Below are 15,957 nucleotides of genomic sequence, written 5' to 3'. Positions count from 1 at the left end.
GAGACCGAACGGCATCGAATCGCGTGGCACGCTTCGCCAAGCCATGCATGGCTGCCGACAAGGTGTCCAGTATCCTGCATCGCGTGTAAGGCTACAACACGGTCGTGTCAACGGTGTAGTATAGACGACTGGCCAAACTCTTACGATCATCTACGGCCGTCTATCTCTTCACACAAAGCCCACCATCTCCAAATCCCTTCAGCATTGCTTCACCTTCGTGCCATGGTCATTGTCCTTGATCAACTGCTGACAGCGAGGTCGATTGGTTCTGATCAAAGGGATGAGTTCTGCCTTTTTCCGCAGACCTACCGACGATAGCTCCAGCTCTGACAGCGATAGGTCAGGGGAGGATGAGGCCCCATCACATCAAGTCATCGAAAGCATTGAGGAAGGCCAGACCATTATCACTGAATCACTGTCCAGTCATGGCAGTATCTCCTTCGCAGATGAGGTGGATGCCCCGACAAGTGCCTTATCCAACGTCGACCAGCACCGGACAAACCTTCTCAATGCACTGCTCGAAGATTTTGCCAGGAGCAGAGCTTGCGAGATCCTGAACAATGCAAGGCCAGGATCCGGATTCACCAGAACATCGGCGGAAGTCCAGCCATTAGCGGACAAGCTCTACGAACAACTCAGTCAATCGTTATCACTAACTGGCATCATACCGACCACCAACGGAAGGGACAACGAGCAGACAAGAGCGGCCTACTTGGCGGGCATCGAGAGTGTTGCACTCGGAGGCGTTCAGAATCATGATCTCCTCCATGGGTCAACTCGACCATTGCTCGAACATCAAGTTTCACCGAGCAACGTCAACAATCAGCCACAATCTCTCGTTTCCAACTTGCTCGCATCAGACCTGATCAACTTATCTCTGCACAGCCCGACTCATATCTCGCCGTACACTGATCTAGTCCTATCTACGCCGACGTCCCATCGCAGCCACTACGAGTCCAGCTTCCAGCAACTAAGATTACTCGGAAAAGGAGGCTTTGGTAGAGTATACCATGCTTACAACGTATTTGACAAAAAGGAATACGCCGTCAAGAAGATTCCTTTAAGCCCTCGGTTGTCGCAGCGATACAGGGAATCGGGACATCAAGAGTTGGAAAACATACTCCGAGAAGTTCAGGCCCTGGCACAGCTCGAGCACAACAACGTTGTCCGTTACCATGCAACATGGATAGAAGAGCCGAGAGGGACATCTGCAATAGCACCCCAGATGACCAAACAAAGCCCCACATTTCAGGGCAGGAGACTCATTGCCGATCGGCCGAGACATTCGCGACCAGTTGATCGAAATGTCGCGACCCAACGACAGTTCTTGGAACACGGCGATGGTATCATTTTCGGTTTCGACAGTAGACCGAACACTCCTGCTCAGGACGTGGAGAGTGTCGCCAACCCAACGCAATCCGTCAGTGAGACTAATCATGACCAATCCTCCGCACGGGCTTCCGAGATTTTTACAGATGGCAACGCAAGGGCCAGCGCTTCACACGATCCAGCCATGGATGAATCCGTGTATGTACTGCATGTGCAGATGTCAGTATATCCCATGACTCTCGCACAGTATCTGGCACCAGCGCCAGCCAACGCCAGAAGTGCACCCAGCAACCCCATCCGCAGACACTGTTTTCACCTGGTTCCCGCTCTACGATTGCTCATGGGCATTTTGTGCGGCTTGCAGTATATCCATGCAAAAGGACTGATACATCGCGACATCAAACCATCCAATATTTTCATCTCTGGCTTGAGCTTTCCCACGGTCGGGTTGGTCTCGGACGGATATTACAATGTAGGATCCTGCTTCGGCTGCAAAGATTACAGTGAATATTACGTCAATCCCCGAATTGGTGATTTCGGACTTGTTGCACAGTTGGCTAAAGAAGACGGCCTCGAGACAAACAGAGATGGCAGCGGAAAGACCAACAGGATGGTTGGGACAGAATACTATCGACCTCCGCCCTGGGCTGATTCCACAGGCAAAGCAAAGGCCAACGCACAAGTGGACGAGAAGATTGATGTATTTGCGCTTGGTGTCATTTTTGTCGAACTATTGTGGCCCTGTTTGACCAGTACAGAACGGATGCATGTATTGCGTGACTTACAAAAAGGCCGGACTCCAACTGGCCTTGCTGAAAAGATCGACAATGAAGGACACGAAATAGGTACAGGTGAAATGGTTGTTCAATGCGTATCCGGAATGATCGAACGAGACCCCCGGCGCCGATGGGGATGCGAGGACGTTAAGCAATGGCTGGATAAGGTATTGACCAGAGCCAAGACGTTGGTCAAGCATGATGGAAACGGAGGCATTAGTGGTACTCAGGGCGTCGACATGAGGAAAGTTCACAGTCTGAGTGAAGCAGATGGAGAAGCAGAGGAATTGTTACTGAGTCGAGAAGGTGGAACTGCTCCCGGCGATGACCGTGCCTCATAAGATTCAGCAACTAGCAATTCCAAAGAGCGTCAAATAGAACGATCATTAACCCATCTGGACATTCGCGAGTACCGAGTACCGAGAGCAGCAAGTTGAAACCATCAGAAACCAGGAAATTGGGAGTGACTCAGCAGTGCCACTTATCGACGGCTTCTGAGGACTCGTAGGTGGTACCTACCGAAAATTGAGACAACAAAAACTCCCATCAGCAATTGACAGTGCTAGAAGGGCATTGCTTGATGCCTACAGAGTACGTAGCTCGATGGACTTTTAGGCACAAGGTACTCGGTAGAGCCTCATACTCACTACCTCATGTGTCTGGGGAGAAAGTCAGGGGTATTCATGCCAGTGTCATGTGACTCAGCTCGGTTGCATTGGTGCCCCGGATCACTGCCCGCCATTTACCAACTCCACAACGCATCTTCCTGGGTAATCTGACACTGAGTGAGCTTACCATGGCTTTCGAAGCATTCCTACTCGAACTTGGCTGTTTGCAGTAGCAGGCAACTGTACCCGAGAGTGGAAGCCCATCGGCAGCATGGCACGTGAGCAGAATGACCAGGAACGGTCAAGCGCCTCATTTCCTGAAGCGTCGGTGAAACCTTGGCATTTGACTGCGCTTTTCTCCTAGCTGCTACGACTCCAGGAGTACCGAGTATTCATGATCGTAATCATTCAAAACGGCATAGCTGCGTTTGACCTCGATCTCAAGTTTGCAGCTAAACCCCTGGTATCAACGGCGGTCATCTGGTCTAACCCAACCGGGTCGTCTAGCCATAGTGCTTGTCTCGGGAGCAAGCAGACACAAATTCACGATTCACCGGCGCCCTTTTTGAACGGCCTACCAACTTTTCATTCCGTTGTCAAATTTCGCTTGCCCTGAAAGCATATCGACTCAAATGACGGCCGTCAGTCTTGCCGAATCTCTCACCCGCAAGTACAGATGTGTTCGGTGCATTGTGAGTCAAAGATCTAAGCTTTCGGTAGCAACCGCCGTCCTGGGCAGTGGCAGTCAAACAGCATGGAATCAAAGAATCTGAGCAAACCGGGGGCACCAACGAACACCGTTTTGTCGAGCTAGCAGCATATCTGTTTCGCTTCCGGGCTTGGTGGGGACTCTCTAATCGGCTTCCCGATTAGTTTTACTGGTCAGGGCACATTCCGGTCGATTTGGGCGCCTGCACAGCTTGCCGAGTGGTCGAACCAAGGCGAAAAGGGGCAGTTTGAAAACAGTGGCCCCGACGCCATTGACACATGCCAATTTCCCCCAACATACTACGGGGCCTGGGAAAAAAAGGGTCAAACTTGCCTGGAGAGAGAAACTCCTCGTATGAGTTGTGCGTCTTTTCTCCAACCGCCTGTGGGTTTTTTTCTTCATTCAACGTCTTTGACTTTTATATGTTCCTGTTGGGCCTCATCCGATAGACTTTCCACAAGCACTCACTTCCCAAGCAAGCCCCGAAGAGCGTATAACCTCGAACAAGATGGTCGCCATGAAGAAATCTGCCCTCGCGCTGGCGATGGCTACCGCAGTCAGCGCTCAAACATCGTCTGTTGTCAATGTTCTCATTCCTGGTGCGGACGAGCAAACTCTTATGGGGTCCCTCATTGCTTCTGTATGTCCATATTCCCTGCCATCTGCTGGATATGCACAGACTAACCTTTCAATGTAGGATGCTTCCAAGACCACAATGGCAATCTCGTGTCCCTCCAACGCTGATATGAGCGAATGCGGATTCGGCCCAGATGCGGTTACCATTACCTTCGGCCCATCGACTTTCAAGGCACTGGAGACTTTCGATCCTTTGTCGCTGGTGCTCGACTGCAATGTGAAAGGAACAACAGCCGTTACGTGCACAGAGACATATATCGGGCCAGCAGACGTCCTGAACGCGCAGACCGCCACGGATGCGGATGCGTTGACGGCAACCGACACTGATACGCAGATCATCACAACGACCAGCGTCACGGTCCTTTCGCAGTCGGAAATGTAAGTCTTATGTTCTGGGATATCTTGCTTATACTCACCGCAAAATAGTGTTTTCATGCCAGTGACCATCACCGCGTTCGCCGATTCTAGCGACAATACTAGTGCTGGCACCACTGGGGCAAGCGGAACTGAATCCACAGCTACGTCAACGGGATCGGGAACAAGTGGTACGGCGTCTAACAGCGCCAGCGGAAGTGCCAGTGCAACAAATGACAGCAACAGTGGCGCAAGCGTGGGAGCCACTCGCTGGGAGTTTGTTTCCGCGGTGGGCGCCGGGTTGATCGGGCTGACGATGATGTTATTGTAGAACAAAGGATGGGGTGGTTTGCGCGGATTTGTCCAAGCATAGCAAAGGAGCATGTGGAAAGTGATTCAACAATTGGGCCATCTGGGTGATCCTGGTGCAAGCTATGACGGCATACCTTTGGCTAATAGTGGGACTCTTGAGGCTCGGAGAAACACCATAAAATAATAAGATACCCAACAAGGACACAATCAACAGCAGATTCCATCTTTGATTTGCCTGCGCGGCTCGATCATCCGCGTCGCGATACGCAAATGGTGGCCACGTCCGGATCTCATGTCCGGGACAGAAGCGCACCATCGATGCGAGGATGACGTACACGATTACATGGCCGATAAGTCACCGCATTGTTGTCACCCTCGTCGTACCTCGAGGACAGGAGTTTTCCGTGCTCTTTGTTCCGTCCTTGTTCAACAGGTCAAGAAGAATGCGAGCTCCTAGAGCCACAAAGGATAAACCAGGAGTTGTCCCATGTCCGACTGAGTTTTTCTCCTTTAGCCTCTCCTCGTCTTTGGCTGCCACGAGGCTTTGGCTTTCGAGATCGAGGGTGAGACCAGCGATTCGTTGCAAGTTGACATAGCCGAGGGAGTCGTAGGATGGGACATGGACGTTTATGTAGGCAGGGCGATCAAAGGGGGGCAAATCGTCGATACTGAGCCTGTCAGCTCCTTGCTCGGGCTTACACAGGGTGTTGATTCGACGGATGACAGGGCCCAAGTGGCGCCCAGTAGCGAGAGGATCAGCCTGGCCAGATGGCACTTTGATGAATTCCCATGACCAGAAACGCACCCAGAAACTTGGGGGATCTCTGCCGATCTCCATGCCCGATCGTCGATGACATAGCCGGGAAGCGATCCATGGGCTGGGGGAGCCAGGGCAGCCTAACGAAGTGTCTAGGGGGCCCTAGAGAGGCTAGAGAGGCTAAAGAAGGTCAGAGAAGCGGAGGGGCATGAGGGGCCATTGGGAAGCGGCATCGATGCAGGCACAGATGCTCGATCAAGACACCCCAATCCGTAACCCGGGTAATTCGCTCTTCTGCAGCGGTGACATGCCCCATGCCCATGCCAACTACAAACAGTACCTAGATAGGTAGGAACCTAAATGTTAGGGAACCACACGAGCGAGACAGGGGGGAGGTGAGGTTTCTTTGTTTGAGGGGATTACCGCCTATTGCCATCACTTGGCCTGCAGTGGCTGCATGTGTCTGTATGTACAAACAGTGGCTCTGCACGGCCGTTTCTCTCCACCTGCGCTCTTTGTTTCCAGTCAGTCACCCAATGTGGCCATCACACGCCATCTCATCCATGCGTCCAACCTGTTTTTCCTTGCATCTTTTGGTCTGCCCCGCACTTGAGAAACACCTCAATCCCGCTCTTTTCCTTCACATGCCGTTCCAGGAAAACTGCGCCTCTCTTCGTGATTCCCATTTGCTCTCCTACAGTTGCCCATCCTCTCTCTCCTCTCTAGCCCTCAAGCCACCCCTCCTTCGTTTCCCTCCTGGAAGTTTATTCCTTTGGGCCCTACCAGGTTTTTCTAAACTTCAGATCAGCCACTCCACCCTTGCCGCGTCGCAGCCACTTGGGCCGCTTCCCAGCTGAAAGCAAACACCTCAGAAAGAATAAAAGCCACTTCTCAGCCCGCAGTTCCACCAGCTCACCGGGTCAAGCATCCGCCGCCACGACTAGGGCCATCGGTCGATCTCTCTCTTTTCTCCCTCTCACCATCTCGCTCCACAAGCCGCGGCCCACCTGTGTAGCTAGACAGCCCACCGCGTCCACCTACAGTCCTCAATACGTTCACGGCGAGCGAAAGCCTGCCTTGTGGTTTTCTCCGATCCATCCTCAGTTTCCAAGTCGAAATACCTGGCTTCAAATTCCAACCCCCGTTGATACCCACCGATTGCTGATCCTAAATAAAACTCGATCCCTTGCGAACCAAGCTACGCGCCCTACCTGTCTCTGGAAGCTTTTTCCTCTGCAAACTCCCCCCCTCTTCCCTCTGGAACATTCTTCAGCTTCAAGCCCCCTCCGCTTCCTACCAAAGCAATCATATATTCCTCCTCTGTGCCACCATTCTAGATACGTCCAAGGCAAACACAACCTCCATCCGACAAACAAGCGAACTAAAGGGATACACCTCTAGGTGCCAATCGGGTCTCATCCAAACGGAACCTGTGTACAAGCCACATTGTTCCTGGAGCATTGGAGCTCTAAAACCTTTCAAGAGTATTGCGCCTCATAGAGACAACAGTCTCCGACAGTCAACCATGGCAACCCTCGCGACTCACTCAGCCCTGTCGTCGGCTGGCGTTTCATCCGCCACCCCCAGCATCAGTGACTTGGATGGCTACACATTCCGTGACTACCAGTTTCCTTCCAGCTCCAACTTCGCACCCGTCCAACTTGAAGACGACGACTTCGGCTTTGATCCACCACAGAAGCCTCTGGCACTCAATGACTACCAAGTTTACAGTCCACCGAATGATTATCCCATGTCTCAATGGCCCGAGTTTGAGCGGGAAGATGACTTGAAGCCTTCGACAGAAACCCCGATCAATCTTGATGCCTACGAGATGGACAAGTTTATCACGTCGGTACTGCCAAACACCTCGACGGCAGTGGCAAGATATGGTCAAATGACTCCGCCACGGTCGAACTCGACTGACAGTACCGACTCGAAGGAGGAGAAATTGTCGCCCAAATCTCAAGCAGCAGACCCACAGCCACGAAGACGAGGAAAGGGCCGGCCTAAAGGTACAGAGACCGACCCCACGCCGTCGAAGACGACCACTGGGCGTAAGCGAAAGGCGACACGCAAAGCATCCACCACCATCGAACAAGGAGACTCGCCTGAGGAGCAGAAGAGAAAACAGTCGCTGGAGAAGAACAGACTGGCTGCGGCAAAGTGCCGGATCAACAAAAAAGAGAGGACGGAGCGGCTACAACGAGACTCGCAGGAGAAAGCCATCGAGAATGCCTACCTCAAGGATCAAGTGATGCGCATGAAGGATGAAATCCAACAGATGAACGCCATCCTTGTTGCACATGCCAATTGTGAAGGGTGCAAGTCCCCCGAGGAGATCCAAGCCCACCTCAACGCACTTGGCAACGACTTCTTCAGTCAACAACTCGCCCTCGCCAGTCAGCATTTTGGAGAATTTCCGCCGGTGAACTTTGGCAGTCTGCCCGTGATGCCCGACAACTTCTTTGCAGGGTCGACCGACGACGAAATGCTGCACCCGCCTCTACCAGAGTTCAACCGGTCTGCAGAGTTTGAGGTGCACACTCCGGCGCCCACCGACTGAGGAGAAAAAATCCAGGCGTCCACAGCCAATCATCATTGTTTTTAGTCCATGTACCACTTAGCGCGGAATCAGTTTGCTGCCTGGGGACCCCCGGCCCAGGCGAGCAGGTCCTTCTGGTCCTTCTCATCTTTGCCGGAACAGGGCGGCTTTCTATTCGATGATACCCCTCAGAGCAATTTTTGTGTCTGGCTTCTGCTACTTTGCGGAACACGCAGGACCACTCGGTCAATCAGACGTGCAGTCGTTGCTGTCAAAGACAGTTTAGCATGTCGCGGGGCGGGGTCAGAAATTCTCAGAATGCTGCCTCTACCCCGCTTCGTGTGGCGGTGCGGATTGGTGAGTGGCCGAATTGCTCACCTACTCGAAGCCATTTGGCGTTTTATCAACGCCACTTCAGCTGCGCTCGTCCAGGATGCATGGATGCCCAGGCAAGCTCCTTGATTTTTCTGGACTCGGGTTATGCAGCTCCGGAGTTTCTGTCGCTAGCGATTAGTTGACTGGGCTTCGCAACGAGTTGACGAGCATGGAATGGTTCAGCACAACTAGGTTTCATGGCTTGCACATGTAGTGCAGTTTACGCAAATATCTGGACGGGAGCGGGACAAGAGTCAAGGAGGCAGAGGCCACCGGAAGGGAATGGCAATTCTCCCACAATGTGGAGTTTCGCTGCGTCGCTGTACGTTTTTGTTGCTCACAGGTGCATTTGTATTTGTGCCGGGCCGTGCACCATGGTTAGGTTCCGAGGATATGCGACATGTAATGGATGGTAGCTATTAATTATTAGCAGCAGAGGAATAACTAGTACTCGGTATATCCGGCAACAATTGCGTACAAGTTTGTGGATGGCAATTTGTGTCTCTGTGCTGCAAAAGTATCAATAAAGTATAAAGCCCGATTAGGAAGTCTAGGGCCCCAGCTTGCCTAGGCTGCCCAGGTAATGTACAGTGCTGATCCGGTGGTGCCGGCATTGAATTCTGACGGAAAGTAAGGAATCTAAGGGAATCAAAGCTTCGTCAACAAGTATTGACAGGTTGAGCCAAACTGCACTCAACCTTGGCTGGCTCATTTATGCGGCAAGAAGCAAGACCATGCATTCTATGCCGTGGGATGGGGCAGAGTGCGCACGTACTGTCACTGCGAATCAGGCGCGCGGCATTTACCTGCCACGCAAGGCGGTACGTGATACGTGGTACGTGTATACTTGGTAAGCTTTTGATGGAACGAAAGCAAAGGTTCAGGCAGGCCAGGCAAGTAAGTCGAGGAAATTATTTTTATTTATTTGGAACACGAAAAACTTGCTCGGGTCTGTTTCCAAATCCTTTGTCCAACACAAATTCTTCCGTGGGGAAGGTTGTTGAGTATACCCGGTTGAGGAGAGGATCAGCCTGGTTGACTATGAATATAGATGGCTACAGATATGGCTCGCTATGTCCTTACTCATCCGTGTTGAATCGACACGAATGACAAATTTCTAGGAGTTTCGTGGTACAAGCATATACATAGGTAAGACGGCTGGTTGCTGACGGTGACCTATGCTCTGGCTCAACAACTTTCAAGGCATCCTCGTGACTTTTTTACGTATGTCCTGCGCCAGAACAACTACATAAATTCTCGGTATTGATGAGAACAGGTCGGTATACAGGTAGGGAGGTAGAACATACGCCACCTGGAGCCACCATCCGAGAGTTCCTGGATGAAGATCACCCACCTATCCACACGCCCATCCACACAACTTTCTATACCCTTCCCAAAATAGAGAGTATAGAGGCACGTAAGAGGATAGACAAGAAACCTTGACAGCTGATCCTGATCTGGACACGGATAATCCAGTCCATGATCGGACTTTTCCCGTTCCCCTTAGAGAGAGAGAGAGAGGGGGGGACGGGATGGAGGGAGGAGTGGAGAGGGCTTTGAGTTTATATTCCAAGTAAGAACTCGTCTCATTTGTATGTACGAGGTATACTTTATACGATCTGGGGATGTGTCCCATTTCAAGGACTCTATCGGCGATTGTCGAAATGATCGTCAGGTCTTGGGGGCGATGGAGTGGAGGGTTGGGGTTCCACAACCACAGTGCCACAGTGCCACACCACCACCACACACCACAAATTGTAAGAGAAAGAGAAAGTGAAAATAAATTGAAGAGCGGACTTCGATTTCCTGGTGTTCCTGGTGCGGACCCCTGAAGAGCTGAGCTGGGCTGAGCTGAGCTGACGTCAAGGGTTTATGGGGTATACTGTATACAAGGTAATCTACCTAGGCACGCTAGGTGTCCACATGCGGGGTGCGCGGGCGAGAGAATACAGGATGTGGTATACAGCATGCGAGGTACGGTATACAGCAGGTAGATGAGTGAGTGGGTAGGTGCCCAGGTGCCCAGGTAGGCAAGACATGGTGTGATGTGGTGCGATGGGTGGGCCAATGTCACAGTCTCTCCCTCACTCTCTCACACACACTCACACACACACAAACTTGGACGTAGAGAGAGTAAGTGATAGAGGGAGACTACAAGGTCACAAGGCCACAAGGCCACAAGGCTGACTACCACATACAACATGCAGCATAGAGCAAGTCTATAGGTGAGGGAAGAACACATCATTTCATTCATTCGTCCACATTCACTCGGACGAGCTCCCCTTTGGATCGTGGGGGATGAACAATAAATACATTCGACAAACGCCGTTCATGTGGTATATATATCTCTGATACAAATTTCGGCAAAGCAGGCTCAAGTTCCGTCTAGATCATTCGCGGCATCTCATCCTCAACCCCAAGCCATTTACTTTGACCGTCGATTGCGTCTGTCGACACCGGGAGATGCAGGAACGGACTCAGGCTGCATTGCCTGCGTGGCCGCCGTTGGTAGCCATGGGTTACCACTGGCCAGACTACCTTGCTGCTCCGAGAACCCCAGTTCTGCCGCTTCATTCACGTCCCCTCCCGTCTGGTTGAGCAGAAACTCGGCCCTGGCTCTGCTGATTCCCAGGGCTGCCAGTTGCTGGACCATCGCGGGGTCAGCGCGCGGGATTTGCTGACCCTGTCCACGTTCCATTCCGTTGCTAACAGTGTTTTGGAAAGGCGGCACGTCGGACTGGGCTGGCCGCATGTCAGAGCGTGGAACCGAGCCTGGCCCTGGCGCGGACAACACCGGTGGCGCAGGAGGTGCTCGAGTCGGTCGCGTCGGCATCGATCGATCCTCTCGAGACTCCGCGAACGGCAGTGAACTGGGCTCCAATTTGACGTCCTTCCTCCGGATCGGCGAGGCGGTTTGGTCCATCGAGTTGGACGCTCGGTGCGGCGGCGGCGTGGGTGGAAAGTCTTGGAAAAACGGGCTGCGAGCGTTATGGCCGGCAGCGTCGTGAGGCGGAAATCCGCCTGGAACATTAAAGGCGTCTGATGCATCCGCATGAGGACGGAAGGGCGCCTCAGTCTGCTCTGGTAGCGGTGCATTCGAGGGTTGGCTAGCTCTCACTGCTTGTGCCGGGACCTCTCTCCTCGACCGCGGCGGTGGGAATTGTGCCGCCGACACATCGTTCGGGTGAGGTTGCTTGGGTGTGACAGGGCTGTTTGGGGCAGCAGGCGCTGCGGCTGGAGCAGGCCAGAATGGATTCGAGGGAACAGGTCGTCGGCTGCTAGGGTTTTGACTTGAGTCCACGTTGCTTCGAGCCGTTTGTCTCTCGGGCGTTGCTACCGTCGCCTCCGATGCTGGTGCTGGACGAGAACTGCGTTTAGGCCTTTCGGGGATAGCTGGAGCTGGGACCTGTTCTTCTCTGCCGGATGCTTGCCGTTGCTGAGGCTTGGTAGGTTGGATATCTTTGATCAGGTCACAGGATTGAAGGTGGGTTTTCAGCGCCGCAGCTGAGGTCTCGATGGATGTCTTCCCTCTCTCAAGGCAGGCATAACACGAGTATGCAGCATGTCTATCGTGCAGCGAGGCACATGCCTGAACATGACAGCTCACAACCAGTGGCCAGTCCTTGTCGGTCGAGATGGACCCTAGGTTATCGGTGTCGGCGATGACGAGGTAACAATGTTTGCAGGTGAGGTTGCCATTGGGACGTTGGACCAGGATCGCCTCGAGGTCTGCTTGTGAGTCTTGTAGAAGACGTGCCCCTTCGCAGTATGTGATGTCCATGGGGCTGGAAATGGAGACCATGGTGAGTCTGTTGGCGAGATTGTGAAAGAAGCGGCGTGATGAGCGGTAGTCCTTTCAATGAGGTCGAACCACGGTAGGATACACCACTGAGCAACTGAGTGCAGCACCTGGATATTACAAGGGATTCGGTCAGTCAATCAGTCAGTTTCCCGATATTCTTGGCCAAGCAGACAATAGAGACTGGATGATGGGTGGCGATACATAACACAGGTGGCTCAAGGGCCCTGTGATGGGGTTTTCGATAACAGACAAGTACGTACCTATGCCTTGCTTCGCCTATTTTCTTCTGGAAACGAGTAGTTGGGGCGGATCGAGACTCGAGTGGATTTGGCGATCAGGCAGGGCGTCGTTGCTGCGCAGTTTGTACTATTGAAACTTTAGGTCGGGCTGTTTTGTTGTACCGAGTGTAAACAAGAGATGCGCCACGTTCAGCCTCCAGGACTCAGACCCTGATCAGATTGACGGATACAACACCGAGCCGGTCAATGATGAGATGGTTCTGTGTACCGAGTATGCAGATGGCCAAACGAGTCAAGGCAGACAGCATTCAACGGACCAGTCAACGCAGGGCCGGGGCGCATCCAACTCGACGAACTTTTCTTTCTCAGCATCACTTCAGCCTCTGCAGCCAGTGTTTTGTCCCAAACAAGGCACCGATCGAAAAGGCCCCGATCATTGAGAAACACATCGCTAGCCATCACCTCATCCTCTCTTCCTAGTCCTTCTGTCCTACCCCTCCTCCTGCGTCTGCCGTTGATTTGTTAGGCTGCAGCGTTTCGCTGTCGCCACTGGGCACCACATCCTCGTGTCCATCAGCCACAAGGCGCCAATCACGCCGCAGATCATCCCCCTTCTCGCCCCAATTCCGCCTTTTCACTGTAGCCTGTTCGGGAGACGGCCAGGTCGCTCTGTTATCGAAGCAACACACTAAGTGGCTTGCGTCTCTGTGTGTGTGTGAAAAGGTGGGATCGACATGGGGTTCGCCATGGGCCGCGCAAGATGGCGAATTCTGGCTCCCAGGGCGAGGCAACACAACAAACTGCAATGGCCATCAGCCCCCCTTGGCACATGCAAGATACCTGGAGCCGGTACGTGTGGCTTAGTCCCTTAGAAACGTGTGTTTATGTATGCACTGCATGTACCTCGTACTAGGCTGTCAGTGTGTAAACGGTTATTCTCCCACGGCTGGTCCATTCAGGCTCATCCCCAGCACTTGAGCCCTGTCTTTCTCTCCCTACAACTAGAAATCTTTCATTTTCATCTGCTATCTGTGCTATCTGTTTCAAGATCTATCGTGCTTCTTTACCATCGTCGACTCTCTTGTGCGCTCGAATGGCCTATCAGCAAGGCTTTGGTACGTCCGTGCCTGATCCAGTACAAACACCGACCGCAAATGGCTATGTCGACGTCTCGAATCCTTTCACCGATCGCGTGAAGAGTCTGCAGAGTCAGGAGGAAAGGCGGCTGTTTGACCTGGTCGACAAACTCAAGGACCTCGACGTAAACAGGGAACTCCAACTACCCCAGCTTGTCGTCTGTGGGAGCCAGTCGTCGGGCAAGAGCTCCGTCCTCGAGGCTATCAGTGGTCTTTCGTTTCCGAGAGGAGAGTTTACTTGTACCAAATTTGTCACTGAGTAGGTTTGTCTTCTGAAACCCCTGGTCCTCAAATGGTGTGGACGCAACGACCTTTTAGCTAACTGTGGCATTTCTTACCAGACTACGCTTTCGTCCAGGGAATGTCGAGTCAATCAATATTGAGATAGTCCCCGATACGGGACGGAATCCTGACGATCAGGCGCGCCTCCAGAATGCCCGGTTCAAATCCAGGAGACTGGCCGAGTTGGGTCAAATCATCAAGGAAGCCGAGAAATGGTTGCTGGGCGGGCGTGGAGGATTTGCCCGTGACGTGCTCAAGGTCGAGGTCGTGAGGCCTCATCAGCAGCCGCTGACTCTGATTGACACTCCGGGTCTGATAGCCTCGCACAACGAAGGCCGCGAGTATATCGACCTGGTACGCCGCATCGTCGATGACTGGATCAAGCAGCCACGGACCCTGATTCTGGCTGTGGTAGAGGCCAACCTCGACCCGCAGAAGCAGTCCGTGCTCACCATCGCCAAAGAGGTTGACCCCACTGGAGAGCGGACCTTTGGCATCATCACGAAGCCAGATCTCGTCGAGTCGCCTTCCGGCTTGGAGGATTTCTGGGTCAAGAAAGCCCAGAACGGCGCTGAGAGCATGGCCGAGTTCAACTTTGCCAAGGGCTGGCATGTCCTTAGAAATCGTGGCGTCCGCGAAACTGGCAACGAGACCTCGACGGCAGAGAGGGACGAGGCTGAACGCATGTTCTTTATGTCTCCCGAACGCAGATGGAGCCAGGTCGACCCAGCATATTGGGGGATTGAGTCACTGCTAGGCCGTCTGAGGAGCATCTACTATGACCACACCCGCAGACAACTCCCGATCATCCAGGACGACATCTTACACCGCCTCCAGAAAGCGATGAGAGATGTGGACGGGATTAACGAGAAGCTGGCAGATGCCGACGAGATCTGGACGAGGTTCTGTGAAGAGCGGACCGGTCTGGCTGTTCAGGCAAAGGGCTGCGTAGATGGCACTTACCTGGACGGTGCGGCCGACTGGAATGAAGCACCCGATTACTACCTGCGATCTCGTATTGAAGAGGACCATGACGAATTTGCACGTGAAGTGGAACTAAATGGCCACGGTCTGCGTCAGTCCAAATCGGCGCGGAGCCTCACCGAGGACAGAGATGGCTTCCGCACTTATGTCCAGCAAATGCTCGAATCGACCCGGGGCCGCGAGCTGAAGGACAGCTATGATCCCAATCGCCTGAACCTGCTCTTCCGCAAGCACTCGGAACCCTGGTACGGAATTGCCAGGATGCATCTGGACCACGCCCACCGACGATGCGTCGCCTTCGTCGAGCACATTGTCGAGAATGTGCTGCGCAAGGAGCTACCTGCACTGCCGACGCGTGTGTCGCAAGCCATGAAAGACCATTTGTACCAGGCGCTTGAAAAGCAGAAAAAGAAGGCCGAAGACGAGCTCAGAGCGATCGAACAGGATCGGAAACAGCCGGCACAGACGCAGAGCAAGCGGTTTGAGAAGCTGGCGCGGCAATTGAAAATCAACAAGAACTTTGCTTTGGTCAACCGGGTGGCGGAGGAGGAGTATGCGTACATGCCAAACGCGGCGTCGCCAGCGAGAACGGAGAGCGTCAACGAGAGGGAGAATATGCCACCTCCACCACCTACGCCTGGGAGCGCCACACGATTCACCCCGGCGCATGTAGATCGAGTTTTGGCCCAGGACAGCCGGGCCGAGTCAGCGGAGGAGATTGGGAAGAGGATGATCATTTACTACGAGGTGAGTAACCATTCTTTTGTGGCCACTAGTCGGACGGGGACAAAACGGATAAAACTGACTCTTTCATGAACAGATCTCTCGCGAAGTCTTTGTTGACAACGTCGTCGTCCAGGTCGTCGAGCGGCATCTTCTAAGGCCCCTCCACACGCTGTTCCAGGGCGACTTTGGTGTCGACAAGGACGTCTTCACGCGCGCCGTAGACGCCGAGCGAGACCAGAATTTGACTGCCAGGAGGAACACACTGAATGAGAGGATCAAGCGGTTGAAGACGTTTGCTGACCAGCTACGCGTGATTTGATCGATCGACCCCCTGTCAATCGTGCAAAGTTGGATTGTATTTGATCTGGACGTCTTCGGGCCTTGTTTATT

At 53.1% G+C, this 15,957-nt stretch overlaps 5 protein-coding genes across 5 annotated transcripts; 4 read left to right on the top strand and 1 right to left on the bottom strand.

The window, feature by feature from the left end:
* Positions 1-280: 280 nt before the first annotated feature.
* Positions 281-2,446, top strand: AYO20_00121 (hypothetical protein; the record flags this gene model as incomplete). Its single annotated transcript, XM_022638432.1, has 1 exon — positions 281-2,446. The coding sequence occupies one exon, from the start codon at positions 281-283 to the stop codon at positions 2,444-2,446; it is 2,166 nt and encodes a 721-aa protein (XP_022505397.1).
* A 1,484-nt stretch (positions 2,447-3,930) lies between these two features.
* Positions 3,931-4,743, top strand: AYO20_00120 (hypothetical protein; the record flags this gene model as incomplete). The annotated part of the gene is made up of 3 exons (XM_022638431.1): positions 3,931-4,062; positions 4,120-4,436; positions 4,485-4,743. 3 exons carry the CDS (start codon positions 3,931-3,933, stop codon positions 4,741-4,743), a joined length of 708 nt encoding a protein of 235 aa, XP_022505396.1.
* A 2,263-nt stretch (positions 4,744-7,006) lies between these two features.
* AYO20_00119 (hypothetical protein) lies at positions 7,007-8,044 on the top strand (the record flags this gene model as incomplete). Its single annotated transcript, XM_022638430.1, has 1 exon — positions 7,007-8,044. The coding sequence occupies one exon, from the start codon at positions 7,007-7,009 to the stop codon at positions 8,042-8,044; it is 1,038 nt and encodes a 345-aa protein (XP_022505395.1).
* Positions 8,045-10,823: 2,779 nt separating this feature from the next.
* On the bottom strand, positions 10,824-12,200 carry AYO20_00118 (hypothetical protein; the record flags this gene model as incomplete). Its single annotated transcript, XM_022638429.1, has 1 exon — positions 10,824-12,200. The coding sequence occupies one exon, from the start codon at positions 12,198-12,200 to the stop codon at positions 10,824-10,826; it is 1,377 nt and encodes a 458-aa protein (XP_022505394.1).
* Positions 12,201-13,532: 1,332 nt separating this feature from the next.
* AYO20_00117 (hypothetical protein) lies at positions 13,533-15,886 on the top strand (the record flags this gene model as incomplete). Its single annotated transcript, XM_022638428.1, has 3 exons — positions 13,533-13,834; positions 13,917-15,588; positions 15,662-15,886. The coding sequence occupies 3 exons, from the start codon at positions 13,533-13,535 to the stop codon at positions 15,884-15,886; spliced, it is 2,199 nt and encodes a 732-aa protein (XP_022505393.1).
* Positions 15,887-15,957: the final 71 nt, after the last annotated feature.

This window comes from Fonsecaea nubica (assembly GCF_001646965.1).
Source record: "Fonsecaea nubica strain CBS 269.64 chromosome Unknown Scaff1, whole genome shotgun sequence".
NCBI lineage: Eukaryota > Fungi > Ascomycota > Eurotiomycetes > Chaetothyriales > Herpotrichiellaceae > Fonsecaea > Fonsecaea nubica.
The sequence above is the reverse complement of the archived record's forward strand: the minus strand, read 5'-3'. Positions and strand labels throughout refer to the sequence as shown.